This window comes from Alexandromys fortis, unplaced genomic scaffold, assembly GCF_014885135.2.
Source record: "Alexandromys fortis isolate MF-2015 unplaced genomic scaffold, M_Fortis_MF-2015_v1.1 scaffold_99, whole genome shotgun sequence".
NCBI classification, from domain to species: domain Eukaryota; kingdom Metazoa; phylum Chordata; class Mammalia; order Rodentia; family Cricetidae; genus Alexandromys; species Alexandromys fortis.
The window spans coordinates 2165879-2181690 of NW_026067982.1; the positions used below are offsets into that span (position 1 = coordinate 2165879).

The following is a 15812-nucleotide window of genomic DNA, read 5'->3' on the forward strand; positions in this document are numbered from 1 at the left end:
TATTTGATGAATACTAACAAACATATGATGTGGGAGTTCCCTGTGTATGCTGTGATTACCATTAATGAATAAAAAAACTGCCTTGGCCTGTTGATAGGGCAGAACTTAGGTAGGCAGGGAAAACTGAACTAAATTCTGGGAGGAAGAAGGCAGAGTCAGAGGGACACCATGGAGCCGCCGCTGAAGACAGATGTGCTGAAACTTTGCTGGTAGGCCATGATCTCATAGTGATGCATAAATTAATAGAGATGAGTTAAATTAATATGTAAGAGTTAGCCAATAAAAAGCTAGAGCTAATGGGCCAAGCAGTGATTTAAATAATACAGTTTCTGTGTGGTTATTTTGGTTCTGGGCAGCCTGGATGAACGAGTGGTTCCATGCAACAAACAGACACATACGCCATCTATGAATTACTTGCTTATAGTACTGGGGATTGAATTCAGGGGTGATGTGTGCTAAGCAAGTAGTCTCATGCTGAGCTACAATTCCAGCTCCATATATGTAATCTAAATTGCTATCAAATTAAACATTACTACCCCCAGAAAATGCCCTCATTCATTATTTTCTAGTCAAGAAGTCTGAGCAAGTCTGGTGGTACAGGTTTATAATCCCAGCTACTTGGGAAGCTGAGATAGGAAGAATCAAGGCATCTGTGAGCTACAGCCTGAGTTCAAGGCTAGCCTAGGCAACATTTTTTTTGTTGTTGGTTTTTGGTTTTTGGTTTTTCAAGGCAGGGTTTCGCTGTAGCTTTGGAGCCTGTCCCGGAACTAGCTCTCATAGACCAGGCTGGCCTCAAATTCACAGAGATCTGCCCGTCTCTGCCTCCCGAGTGCTGCGATTAAAGGCGTGCACCACCACTGCCTGGCACCTAGGCAACATTTTATCCCAAAATGAGCAATAGATGTAACTAACCAGTAGGGCCCTGAGTTTCACATCCAGTGCTGAAAAAAAAAAATCTATGTGCAATGTCTTTCATTTTTGAGGCTATCCCTTCCCTGTCAATATCTTTACCTCAATGGCATATGTGCAAAAAAGTAGTTCTTAATGGATTTCATTTTTGAAACCGAATCTAGCCAGTCAGATAATCTAGATCATACTAGAAAAACATTCACACTTTACACTCCTCATTATTTCTATCACTATTGTTGTTGTTATTGTTGTTGTTACACTCACATACTGGACACAGTCCACGTGCTTTATCATTATTATTATTATTATCATTACTCTTGCATATCATGCAACAGCCCACACAAGAAGGTCAAACACGAAATTCAGCCAGTAGGGTCTCTTCTTCCACCATGAGATCTGGGGACTGAACTCAAGTTTTGGCTTGCATGGCAAGCACCTTACTCTCTAACCATCTCAGTAGGCCCCCTTTAAATTGTCTTTATTCTAAAGTTGACTCTCACTTTGTAGTCCTGGCTAGCCTAGAACTCACTATATAGACCACTATGTGACCTTGAACTCACAAGAAACCAAATCCCCGTCTCCTACGTGCTGGAACTGAAGGCATGTGCCACTCCTAGCCAAAAATATTTTTGAATACTTTACATGTATAGCATTCTCCCTTTGATTGATCAAAACTGAATAACTGACCAAAGTCAGCACGAATCAAACTGTTCATTACATGTCACAACAGGAGACACTCCCGTTGGGAAAAGTTGCACAGAAGTCTTGAAACCAAACAAATGTGTGCATGTTAGAGGGTGAAAGGGTAGAAAAATGGAGGGCAGGCCATCTTCCAATGCATGCTGTCTAGGGCCAGTTCTGGGATCTATTCTTTGATTTAATGAGATTAAAGCTGCTAAATGCTTGGTCATTTAGTGGAATGCAATTTAAATGGCACATATGAAATACTCAGTATCAGGTACTATGAGAGTGTATGGTATTAATTTATTATTTTCTCTCTGAAAACATCTACCTAAAAAGCTGGAAAGTTAAGTAAAGTATCATTTTCTCTCATGAACTGCCTTAGTACAGTCTGGGGAAACACAATATCATATCTAGGTTGGTTTGGGCTATTTTGAGTTTGATTTATACTGTAGTAACTATCTCTAGAATATTCTTAGTATATTTTCCTTCTTGTAACAGCTGTGTATATGTGTATGTGTGTGTGTGTGTGTCCAAATATACAATTTTATGGACTTCCAGGAGTTAAATTTCATTATTTTTCAGGTTTATTTATTGGGGAAAAATATCTCAACATTAATAAATTTAGCTTTAGACAGTTTAGCCCTGAATTCCACCATCCAAACCACAAGATTTCAAGCTGTGTTCGGTTCCCAGCTTCTACCCAATGGTGGTTAGAAAGAAAAACTTGCCAAGCTAGAGCAGTCAAAGCTGTTTGCTTCTTGGAAGCATTGGCACACAGAAACACCGTAAGATACAACCAGCTGCACACAGTTAAGCTGAACCTCAACACCTCTCCACGAGAAATGCAAAAACATCAGGAGGAAAATACTTAGTGAAGACCATTCAAGTATCAGCAAGATAGCAAACTAGTGACACATTTGAGGAGAAAAATGCTATTCCCAATAAAAGAAAATCTATCTGTTAAAAAAAAAAAAAAAAGGAAGGAAGGAAGGAACGAACGAACCTATTCACTTCAACCTGAACCTCAATTGCACGGTGAAAGAGAATGTGAAGCCTAGATCTGCTAGGACCTCACATCTTACCAAGTGAACTCTGCACACTGGAGCCCGGGGCAGCAAGACAGTGTAATCTGCCAAGCCACTACTTGGCAGAAGAAAATTAAGGCTTTTCTGGCCCTGATCTGAAACAAGACCGCTCCTGGGAACTTCCCTTTTTCTCTAGTGACCCCGCATCTAAGAACTTGTCTGTATTTGCTCAAGAATTATGCACAAATATGGTTAGGTCTTCAGACCTACCTAATTCATTTCATAACTACCTCTCCCAATCCTAAAACTTAAAAATAAAGAGCCAAGAATCTCAGAAGGCTGCTGCACTCTGCCTTGGGAAAGAAAACTGGATCTTAACTTACAGAACATCAGCATGTTTATATCCAAGACTCTCTGTACCATTAGTATATATTGGTGGTGGGTGTGGGTGTGCATGTAAGAAGAAAGGAGAGAACCAGACAGTAAAAGAGAAGGACGTGGAAATGGCAAACATTGCGAAATACACATAAAAATCAAACAGCGTGAAGACAAATAGCCATGAATTTAGCACCATTTCCTGAACACATTATGTGAACAATCCTAAGAAACCATAAAGGTATATCTAAAATGAGGAATGAGTGAGGACATCAACAGCGCATGCTAAAATCCTGGGGTGACTGGAACCTTTCACAGAAGTGCACCAGGTAAACAAATCAGTGAGTGTATCACACATAAACGATCCCCACCTGAAATCATTCCCTATTTTTCCCACCACTGTGACTATATGTGGACCACCAGAACCCAACTGTAACTGAATAAGATAAAACTCATCTTCCTAGATCTGGAGGTCCACAGCCAGAAAAATGAAGATTTGCTGCAGTTGTCAACAGTGAAAGGAATCTAATGACCATGTCAGTCTTTACACATTTCTCTTGCAGGCCCTGCAGGTATCTGAGTTTACAAGCCTTGCTCTGTTCTCTCCTGGGACCAAGTAGGCCACACTAATCAGTCAATGAGAAGAAAGAAAAAACCTGTAATATGACTTTTATCCAAGGGAAAATGGGGTGTCAAATAAGGACTCTGGTTCCCTTTGGCAACTGATACTGATACAAATCTCAAATCATGAACAAAAGCTTACAAATGACCCAGGAAATACCAACAGTGTAAGTATTTAGCAGTGCTCACAGGTTGGTCTTCTGGAGGTACTCTTTGAACCAAGATACACAGATGTGACATCTTTTGATAGACACGAGCTTGGACCAGTTCCACAGATGGTGTAATACTAGATTACAAAATGAAACTACCAAGCCTGGCGACGGTGGTCCACGCATGTCTTTAATCCAAGCACTCAAGAGGCAGAGGAAAGCGGATCTCTCTGAGTTTGAAGCCAGCCTGGTCTACAAAGCAAGTTCCAGGACAGCCAGGGCTACACAGAGAAACCCTGTCTCCAAAACTGAAATAAACAAATAAATAAAGTGAAACTACCTTTTTAAGATTTCTTCTACATTTATTTATTTATTTATTTATTTATTGGGGGGCACATCAAGGTGTGTAGAGATCAGAGGACAACTTACAGGAATTGGCTTTCTCCTTCCACCATATGGGTCCTAGGAATTGGACTGGGGTCAGTCGACTAGGCAGCAAGCACCTTTTTTTTTTTTTAATATAATTTTTTATTGAAAAAAAAAGATTTCCGCCTCCTCCCCGCCTCCCATTTCCCTCCCCGTCTCCCTTTTCCCCCCTCCTCCCTCTCCTCTCCCCCTCCCCCCACTCCTCTCCCCCTCCCTCTCCAGTCTGAGGGGCAGTCAGGGTTCCCTGCCCTGTGGAAAGTCCAAAGTCCTCCCCGCTCCATCCTGGTCTAGGAAGGTGGACATCCAAACTGGCTAGGCTCCCACAAAGCCAGAACATGAAGTAGGATCAAAACCCAGTGGCATTGTCCTTGGCTTCTCAGCAGCCCTCATTGTCCGCCATATTCAGAGAGTCCGGTTTTATCCCATGCTTTTTCAGTCGCAGTCCAGCTGGCCTTGGTGAGCTCACAATAGATCAGCCCCACTGTCTCCGTGGGTGGGTGCACCCCTTGTGGTCCTGACTTCTTTCCTGCATGCCCCTGACAATACCTTTGAATACAACTCTAATTCTACCTACTCACAATAGCATCTAGTCCCATGTACCTTTTAGCAGGGGTAATAATGACCCCAGAGGTGAAACTTGGGTTTTTGAGAAAACAGTGGTTTATTCTTTTACATTAGCACAGATAGACACAAAGTACAGGACAAATGCACAGCATATCTCTAGCATTTAAGTTTCCATGGACAGTAAAGATACAAGAGGGCCGGGGGAGGGGAACACTCTTAAAAGGTTCTTTAGTAGTAGATAATGAAAAACTGGTAGGTAATCATCGACATAATGCAAACTTCTAAAGTTTAGGCTTCAAACTTATCTTCACTGTCCCTTTTCAATTACAACAGATTCAGAATTACTTGCTTATATAATCCACAAGTAAGGAATCACAGTTGTGTCAGGCAATAAGACAAAGCCCTTGGCTCACCCCCTTAGCAGTTCGGCAGGACTACTGTCTTTGAAGCTCCCTCGGCATGAGCATGCCTCTGATTCTACTTCCCATCTTGATGCTGTAACCTGATGATGTAACTAATCAGACCCAGATTCAGCGAGTTCATGTAAGTTACAACTGATGATAAACACATTTAGGAACTGTACGTTTAAAGTTAAGGAAGGGCAACTACAAATCTGATGAGAGAATGTTTCCAGATTTATATTTACTCCCTCAGTCATTTCCAGCCTTTGAATGGGAAACAAAGATCGCACAATGCAAGTAGATACCTCTGTCTGTACCTTACACCCGTACTGCTTTTCCTTCTGCCACACCAATCACCACAGAAGCTGGACCACTCAGAAGCTGGAAAGAATACTCATTCGTTATCTTAGAGTTCTGGAGGTCAGAGTTCTGACAGGCTTGACGGAACTCTCTGCTCGGTATCTCCTAAGGCTAAGAAGTTAGCCACTGGACTCTGGAAAGTCCAGGCTCCGCTCTGGAAAGATCGGTGTCAACTCCCAAGCTCAGTCAGGCTGTTGGAAAAAATCTGTGCTGCTGCTCTAGATCTGAGGTTTCTTTCTTTCTGTCATCTGAAAGCTTGGAACACCCTTACTGTTCCTGGTGGCCACATGCTGGGGAATATTATTTTCAGGTGTGTGTGACTTTTGTCTACGCTGTATTTGTTTAACTCTGAGAAGCTGTGTTACTGTGCCTTGCCTAAAGCACCTGATGGTCCCAATAAAGAGATAAATGGACAATAGTGAGGCAGGGGCAAGGATAAACGAGTTTGGCAGGCAGAGAGAATAAACAGAAGGAGAACCGAGAACGAGGAGAGCAAGGAGCAAATGAGAGAACAAGGAGAGAAGGACACCAGGGGCCACCCAACTACACAGCAAGTCACGGAGAAAGAAGTAAAGAAAGGTATACAGAAATAGAGAAAGATAAAGCCCAGAGGCAAAGGGAGTCAGGTTGGTTTAGGTGACGAAAAGCTGGCAAGAAACGAGCCAAGTTAAGGCCAGTCATTCATAACTAAGAACAAGCCTCCGTGTGCGATTTCTTTGGGCACTGAGTGGTGGGCCCCTCAAAAAGCCAAAAGAGTAAAACATCACACAATAGCCACATCCATTCCTGTTCTTCTCTAAACTAGCAGCCCATCAAAGTCCTCCGGAGGCTTTGACTCTGTCTTCTTCATATCAGTGAGAGAATGATCACCGCTTTGGAGAGTTCACAGGATGAGATCTAGGTGCTCTCCTATCTGAAAGCCACTATGCCATAAAATATGCCTTAATCATGGCAATGGCGTCTCATCCTAGTCCCAGGCACCTTGCTGAGAATGCAGTGTCATCGGGAGGTGTCTTAGTCACTGTTTAATTGCTGTGAAGAGACACCATGACCACAGCAACTCTTATAACAGAAAGCATTGAGTTGGGGGCTGGTTTACAGCTCCAGAGATTTAGTCCAATGTCATGGCAGGGAGCATGATGGCAGCCAAGTGTGGTGCTGGAGAAGTATCTGAGAGTTACAGCCTGATCCTCCAGCAGAGAAAGAGACTCCGGGCCTGGCATAGACTTCTGAAACCTCAAAGCCCACCACTGGGGTACATTTCCTCCAACAAGGTCAGACCTACCCCAATCCTTCTAATTCTCAAGTAGTTCCACTCCCAGGTGACTAAGCATTCAAATACATAAGCCTATGGGAGCCGTTCTTATTCAAACCACCACAGGAAGCTACTTTAGAAATTTTGTCTGATATAATGTCTCTGAAAACAGAGACCTAGTAATCAAGTAATAGTTCTGCCCAGCATAGTGGCATGTGTCTTTAATCCCAGCACTTGAGAAACATAGGTTTTTTTTTTTATTATACACACACACACACACACATATATATATATATATATATATATATATATACATTTGTAAGCATACTAGTTAATAGTCTCTAAGATGGATTCACTGATCCCCACTCTTCATACATGCTTTTTGTGGTGCCCTCCACATATCAAGTTCGTCCATATGTCAAATATATAATATATTGTTGGGAGCTATAAACCCCCAGACCCTGAATTTCTTGTAAACAACTTGTTCTCCTCTGCTCTAAGACAGCCTGCAGCTGCTCTGAGCACGAGACCCTCAGGAGTTCCTGATGGCAGAAGAGTGGTTTCTGGTGGGTTTGGCTGGAGCATGGCTATCAGTTAAGGATCCCTATGTAAGCTGCCCCTGGACACAATAAAGGGGACATTCTTGGGGCATCCTGGCATCAAGGATGACCTGTGTCTCTGTCTGTGTGTCTTTGTGTGTTTCACTCTCCAGCCCCTTGCCCGGTTCACGAACTGTATGGCAGCGCAGAGAGCACAGTCAGGCGTGGTGTGCTACAGTATATATCATATCTTGTATGTATAAGAATGCCGGGCAGTGGTGGCGCACGCCTTTAACCCCAGCACTCAGGAGGCAGAGGTGGGAAGATCTCTGTGAGTTCGAGACCAGCAAGGTCTACAAGAGCTAGTTCCAGGACAGGCTCCAAAGCTACAGAGAACCCCTCTCTCAAAATAAAATAAAATAAAATAAAATAAAATAAAATAAAATAAAATAAAATAAAATACGATGGCCCATAACTTCTAAGACTGCCATTTCTACCTTGTGCCCTTGGAAATCAGCTGTCATAGCACGAAGACACTGAAATGGTCTTGTGGAGGCAGTTCCCCCAGGCCCAGCCAACCTTTCAGACAATAGCAACCTCAGACAATACTCTGACTATAATCTCACAGCAGATCTGAACCAGAAACATCCAACTAAGTTGCTCTCAAATTCCTGAAGCAAAAAATCTATATAACAAAATAAATATTGTTTAACCATTAAGCTTTGGAGTGATTGGTTGAATGATATCCAACAAAAAGATCCTCAGATTTAAGAAATATACAACTTTAAAAACATGTAAGGAAAAACTCCTAAAAGACTTGCTAAACGTTCATCAAAAAAAATTTAAGTGTACTATTTCAATAACTTTTAAACAAATTTGCAGAAATTATTATTAAATGTATATAAATAAATATTAAAAAATAGACTATTATACTCTGGAATTGTAATAACATTAATATCATCTAAAACTGGGCTGGAAAGTTTAGCAGTGTGAAAAGAACATACTGCTCTTGCAAAGGACCCAAGTTCAATTCCTGGCACACAGCCTCCTCTAATTCCAGCTCCACAGAATCCAACACCTCCAGCCTCTGAGGGACCTGCACTCATGTGTACCTTCCTACACACACACACACACACACACACACACACACACACACACACACACCTTTAAAGTAATAAAAATAATCTAATCTTCAAAATAAAACCGCCTAAACCTTTACTAATTACATAATCAAAGAAGTGGGGAGGAAAGGCAACAGGAACCAAAATATCAGAGTAAACAAGAACTAGACGAGTATTAAAAATAAAGAAAGAAATCAAGCATGGTAGCACACACCTTTAATCCTAGCGAGAAGAAATCGGAGGCAGGCAGGTCTCCGCATTCAAGGCCAGTCTCATCAACACAGGCAGGTCCAAGCCAGCCAGAGATACAAAAAGAAAGCAAAGAAGTAAGAAAGAAAACCAAATGCCTCAATTTAATGGGCACTAATTAAGTACCTTGTACGTGTGTTAATAGAAGAAATAATAAAACAGTCACTGCCAGTTGACATTATTATGCAGTGAAGAGAATACACACTAACACACAAATAATAAAACTAATGGTGACAAGTGCTACATAGACGATCCATGCCGTTTGTTTCTCCAGGAGTACACGGCAATTCTGAATGTCTTTAGTTTAACATAATAAAATATGCTCAACCCAGGCGGTGGTGGTGCACACCTTTAATCCTAGCTCTAGGGAGGCAGAGGCAGGCGGATCTCTGTGAGTTCGAGCCCATCTTGGTTTACAAGAGCTAGTTCCAGAACAGCTCGAGCTGTTACACAGAGAAAGATCAAAATAAATAAGAAATAAATAAATAAGTGATGAAATAAAAATATGCTCAAATATATACAACAAAAAGAAAATTTGTCTACCCCAAAATGAAATAGGCTAAATAACTCTCCTGAAAGAGGTATTACATCAACTTAGGAGGGATCAATAAAGATAAAGTAGGATTAAATAACCTTCAAAATATTTATTATTATTACTTCTTTTTATGTTTATGGGTGTTTTGCCTGCATACAAGGCTAAGCACCATGTGTGTAGTACCCATGGAGGCCAGAAGAGGGTGTTGGATCCTGGGGAAATGCTTATGAGTGGCATTTTGGATACTGAGAATTGAACTCAAAACCTCTGGAAGAGCAGCCAATGCTCTCAACTGCTGGGCCATCTCTCCAGCCCTTGGAAATAACTTTTAAATAGCATGCTTAATTTAATGATCATATACAGAAGAAACCCATAATTAGAGAACAATTATTCTATCCAAGCACACATGAACAATTATGGGTTGCATGATTTTCTTTCACTATCTGTCTGAAATTACTTTTAAACTTATACAACAACTAACAGTAACAACAGAATATCAGAAACCATTTAAATTCATTTTCCACACCTACTAAGTTAACATTTTCCCATTTGTTTATCATTTTATTGCCTTCTCCCAAGTCTTCATATTTATGTGTAAGATACCTATTACAAGTATCTGAGCCAGTGTATACATCAGTTATTCACTAAATATTTTAGTGTGTACTTCCTAATAAAGACATTCTCTTATATCATCATAGTGCAATTAATAACAGGTTCAGTAACCTAACACACTCATCTCGCTAATTTCTGTCACTTGATTCAGTGAGACTCACCATCATTTTTAATGATGAAATATGAGAAGGATAATCCTTTTAAAGCCAGCAAGGGTGACGCCCACTACAGTAATTATTTTAGTTAATGTATATATTGTTACTGTGTCTGTGCACACATGCAGAGGAGGTACAGAGAACACTTCCTTAGAGATGGTTTTCTCATCCATCTCTATGTGGGTTCCTGAGATCACACTTTGAACACCAGGCTGGATAGCAAGCTTCTTTACCCACTGAGTCACATCGTTGACCCCAATTTAACGTTAATCAGCTTCATTAACAATTCAATTAAAACTTAAAGATGTGAGCCAGGCAATGGTGGCATGCCTTTAATCCCAGGACTTGGGAGGCAGAGACAGGCAGATTTCTGTGGTTTCGAGGCCAGCCTGGTCTACAAGAGCTAGTTCCAGGAAGCCAAGGCTGTTACACAAAGAAATGTTAAAGATGTGGAGCTGACGGGAAGCCTCAACAGAAAAGAGCACTCGCTGCTCTTGCAGGATCTGAGTCCAGTTCCCAGTTCCCAGTACCCACACAGTGGCTCCCAGCTATCTGTAACTCTAGTTCCAGAGAATCCAACTCCCTCTTCTGGCCTCTGCAGGCAACAGGAATATAAGTTTTAAAAACATAGTAAAAGATGATTCTTAGAAAATAAAGAAGCTGGGTATGGTGGTGTACACCTGTAATCACAGTACTTAGGAAGCAAGATGATCACAAGTTCAAAGCCAGCCTGAGCTATACAGCCAGACCCTGCATTAAAAAAGACAAATAGACAAAAAAATTAACAAACTGAAGAAATATATAACAAAACCACAGAGAAATAACCCATACATTCATGAGGGGAACTAAAGTAAAACAGAAACAGGCATTGTTGCACGCTGACATAGATGTGCGGCAGACTGTGTACTTAGCACGAGTGAGGGCCTAGGTTCAAAACCTAGCATAAGAAAAAAAAATGCCAAGTGTTGGTGAGAGTGTATTGAAAAATACACTGTGCATTCCAGTGAAGATGCAGGATGCTACCCTCACTTTGGAAACCAGTCTGGCGGATTCTTAGAGAGCCAAGTATATTACATGATCCAATCCTTCCATTCATTCCTAGGTGAATATTCACTAACAAAAATCTATTTCACACACACATACCCATAAATGTTACGTTATTTATGATAGATGGAAACTGGAACTACCCAATACCTATCAACTAACGAACAGTACACACACACACACAAAAATATCTGTGCAGTGGAATATTCATGATTAAAAAGAACAAATTCCTTATATGTACTATAACATTTAGTTACCTTAAAAATGCCATGTGGAAGAAACTAAACAGAAATGACTATGAACTACATGAGTCCATGTATGTGAAACACTTACAAGAAGCAAATCATAGAGAATAAAAACGGATTGGTATTTGCCTGGCTTACGATGGAAGCAAGAATCTGCTGCAAGTGAAACCACGAGGATGCAAGCTTCCCGACTGTGACTGCACGGCTAGATGTGTACCGTGCATGGATTCTGGCTGTTTAAATTACACCTGCAAAAGTTGTTCTTCAAGTGTCCAAATAACATCTAAAAGATCATTAGCAGTTAGGGAAAATAAAACTAAGACCCTAGGATGGACAGGGAGAATTTCTGCGCTTGAATGGTGGGAGTATGAGCCAGGATAGCACTGTAGAGGACCACTGGTTCTGACTGTGTGAGGTTATCCGTGTGCACATCCTGCAACCACCTAACCACTCCGGGGCAGACACTCGGGCCAGTGACCACACAGAAAATCCTTCGGGCTTCGCATACCATATGGTCTCTGCCACAACAACAGGTAATTAAACTCTGCCCTTATGTCACAAGACAACCACACACAAAATGTAAACAAATGAGCTTGGCCATAAAACTTTATTTATACAAACAGGCAGTGAGCTGAATTTAACTCTTGGGCGGTGGTTCTACAATCCCTACCCCAGATAAAAACTTCCCTATGTTATCCAGCAGCTGTGTATAAAAATTTTCACAAGACCTATTCATATCAGCAGCAAATGAGAAACAACCCAAATGTTCACTAATAACAAAAGGAGTAAACTGTGACACGTTTTAAAAATGAAATATAATACAGCAATAAAAATTATGGTTTTGCTACCTGAAGCAACATGAAAAAAAAACTTAGAAATAACATTAAATGAGAAAAGCAATCTATGAAGGAGACATGAGATATGAATCTTAATCACAAATATATGGATTTTAAAGTTTAAAAATAAGCAAAACAAAAACTGTGTAACCCAGGAAGCACCAGAGAATGGTTAAAAACCTGGGATGAAGCAGGTAAGCTATTTTAACTGAAAGGGCCCAAAAGATTTTTAAAATGATCTAATGAGGGCAGAAAGCAAAAAAGTTGTTACTAATCAGCATTACAAGCCAGCTAGATGAACCATAACAAAACACCCAAAGGCTTATAACTTCACTTGAATTTAAAGAGAAAAGGTGGGGAAATCACTACAATATTTGAAGATGGAACACATGCATCTACATTCATTTTTTTCTATACATAAACTCATAACTCCATCAGTCCTATAGTCCTTAAGTGCCCTGGTCCAGCCTCACCTCAAAATGACTGTGCAAAGTGTAATTTTAGCACCATCTGGTGGGGACATATGCAACCACAAGCCCTTCAATTAGCTTATTCATTCCCCAACTATTTATTTAATAGGCACCTACTAGTCACATCAGTATTTAAACCTCTCTAGGAATATAGAAAATAAAATATTGCCTAAAGCAGGATTCCTATCTTTAAGAAAAACATTATAGTTAAATTATGATTATGAGAACTAAAAAAAAAAAAAAAGCCACTGGGGATGTAGCTCAGTGAACCAGACATTGTATAATATGCTTGAGGCCCTGTGTTTGATACCCAGAAACACATACATACATGCATGCACACACGTGCACACACACACACACACACACAATGTGTCTGCTCTTAGAAGTTTGCTTCTAAAAATTTCAGGCAAGTTCTCAGGAGTTAGTGATAAGCAGTCTAAGGGTGCCACATTCATACACACCTATACACACCCACACACACCCATACACAACTTTCAAGGAAAAGAGACACAGTGACCCTGAAGTGCCCTCCGCTTCTTGAAACTTCATTCAATAGGCAGAGCCTAAATTTCCTTTCCCTGCCCCTGAGCTGGGCTTACAGTTCTCACGATGAAGAGAACATGTCATGAGAAGTGGTGAAATCACCAAGGACAACACCATTTCCAGCTTGCTGTCCTGTAGTACTCACCCTGAGTGAAGTCAGCCAGCATGTCAAGAGAAGATAAGACAGACTATGAAGACCCCACTTAGGGAAGAATTTTTTAAAAAAAAAAAAAAAAAAAAAACCAGCACCAGCACCAGCCTCCCAGCGATGCCCCTAGGAGTGCGCTCCTCTGGGCATCTTGAGCTGTGGCTGACTGTAGGCACTGCCAGCATCACTAAGCTCAGACACTCCCAAAGGCACTGTTAATGGTTCCTTCACGCCACTTAACTTGAACATAATTCATTGTGCAACATAAAATAATACAGTAAGTTATTGCTTCCTAGAATCAAATGCTATCAATAGCAAGAAACAAAAATAGCTCACTATAGTTTAATATGTCATTTGCTAAAATATTATCAAAATTGGCTCGTACTACAAATCTGCTAAGTAGTGATCCTATTTTAAATTCCCTCAAATTGTTTCCTAATACTATTCACAATATTGTGGTTGCACGCATGCACGTGTTTTCATGCGTGCGTGTGCATGTGCAGGCGAGTGAGCATGTGATCAACACTTGAGGTCTTCCTCTACTCCTCTCTGTCCTGTGCTCTGAGGCAGACTGGGTTCCTCTCCGATGCACTGGCGTCACAGACATACACCACTACCTGGCTCTTACACGGGTGCTGCTGATCCAGACTATAAGGCGAGTGTAAGGACTCTGCCCACCCAGCCGCCGCCTCAGACCCCAGTACTCATCACTTTCTAAAGCAGTTCAAAGAAACCAAAACCGGGCACGTCTAGTCAGCAACGATTTGTCTAAGGCCTCTGCTTAGAAAACAACTATACTGATACTGGCTAGAGGACTACACCAGCAAAGTACTTAGGACTTAATTCACATTCGTTTGCATGAGGTAATTTATGTTTGTTTTTGTTTAACTAAGCATTCCTCCTGGTGCTGACACTTATTGAAGAAGGTATGGGTTCCGTTACCTCTGTGAGAGATCCACAAGCCACACCACCATGCAGGGCTTCATCCAAAGCAGAAAGGGTAGTAGACAGGAACGCTGGGGAGGGACCAGCAGACCACCTCATCTTTATCTCATAAGCCTAAAAAGGAAAATCATTAAGTTCCTTTCAGCTATTACAAACCAACTCTGTAACCATAATTCAGCTTTCCTTCCTCTATTATTCATTTGACTAGTGAATATTTACCCAGTGCCAATGACCATGCGAAATTATAAGGATGGACTATAACAAACAGCTACCATGCTCACAGGCTTACTGCAAAACAAGGACTATGGGATTCAAACACCAGGTGACAACACTGTTAACTTACAAATGTATTAGACTTACAAACTAGTTATACCTAACCCAGACATTAGGTGGTCTAGAGGGCTTCACTGAAGAGCTAGGGATCTGTGCAAGACTCTGAATCCCCTGTTAGGTGAGAAAAGGAATGTGAACATTCCTGCCAAAGAGGCAAGGATGCACACAGAAAGACCAAGAAGTGGGAAAGAAGCAGAAGCTAATGGAAACTGCAAACCACAATAATTTAACAGATTCACTTAGGATGGCTGGAAGACGGACTGGCAGCAGGGCAGCATGTGACAAGGCAGGAGAAGCATGCAGGGGAAGCATGCAGGGGAAGCAAGCAGGGGAAGCATGCAGGGGAAGCATGCAGGAGAAGCAAGCAGGAGCTTCCCACCAGGAGCTCTGGGGCAGGCAACATGCCATGGGATCATCTCAAACTCAGGTTGTTTGTGAAGTACAGCTTGAAGGAGGCTGGAGAGATGGGTGAGAAATGGCCCCTAAAAGATATCCACACCAAATCCTTGGAGTTTGTCTGTGAATGTGACTATATTTGGAGAAAAGGTCTCTGCAGATGTGAATAACTTAACTTAAAGACCTTGTGATGAGACAATCCCGGATTATGTGTGTGGACCACAAATGCCAACAAAAGTACTCTTCTAAGACACAGGGAAAGGCAACTTCGATAGGAGACTAGAAGACGATGATGTGAAGATGGAACAGAGGGAGAGTGGCCACAAGTCAAGGAATGCCAACATTCTTCAGCAACTGAAGAGGCGAGAAAGGGATTCTCCCCTGACACTCCAGAGAGGGTGCAGCTGTGCCTGAGCCAGACTGAGACAACTTTCTCTTCTTTCAATCCACCCACTTGTGGTAAATATAACAAACTATCGTATTTTGTTTAATTTTTATTTTGTGTATATGGGTGTTTTGCCTGCATGTGTGTCTGTCAACCACATGAATGCCTAGTGACTGAAGAGACCAGAAGAAGGTTCTGGATCCCCTGGAACTGGAGTCATAGTGTGAGTTGCTATGTGGGTACTAGGAATGAAACATGGCTCCTCTGGAAGAGCAGCCAGTGTCCTTAGCTGCTGAGTCATTTCTCCAACCCCACAAATTATCATTTTGAGGAGATACTAAGGATGGCTTAGAACAGAGGTTCTCAACCTGTGGGTCACAAACCCTTTAAGACCATCAGGAAACACAGATATTTGCATTAGAATTCGTAACAGTAGCAAAATTACAGTTATGATGTAGCAACGAAAATAATTTTACAGGGCTGGAGA

At 41.4% G+C, this 15812-nt stretch overlaps 1 protein-coding gene across 12 annotated transcripts in view; it reads right to left on the minus strand.

The window, feature by feature from the left end:
- Rad51b (RAD51 paralog B) overlaps positions 1-15812 on the minus strand; it is a 599994-nt gene that overhangs the window by 510968 nt on the left and 73214 nt on the right. For all 12 annotated transcript variants that reach the window (XR_007594675.1, XM_050158446.1, XM_050158438.1 and 9 more), the window contains one exon: positions 14209-14325. Coding sequence is in view for 11 of the 12 variants with exons in the window: in XM_050158438.1 (XP_050014395.1) it covers positions 14209-14325 (117 nt within the window). In the remaining variant the exon portion in view is untranslated. The remainder of the gene's footprint in view (positions 1-14208; positions 14326-15812) is intronic.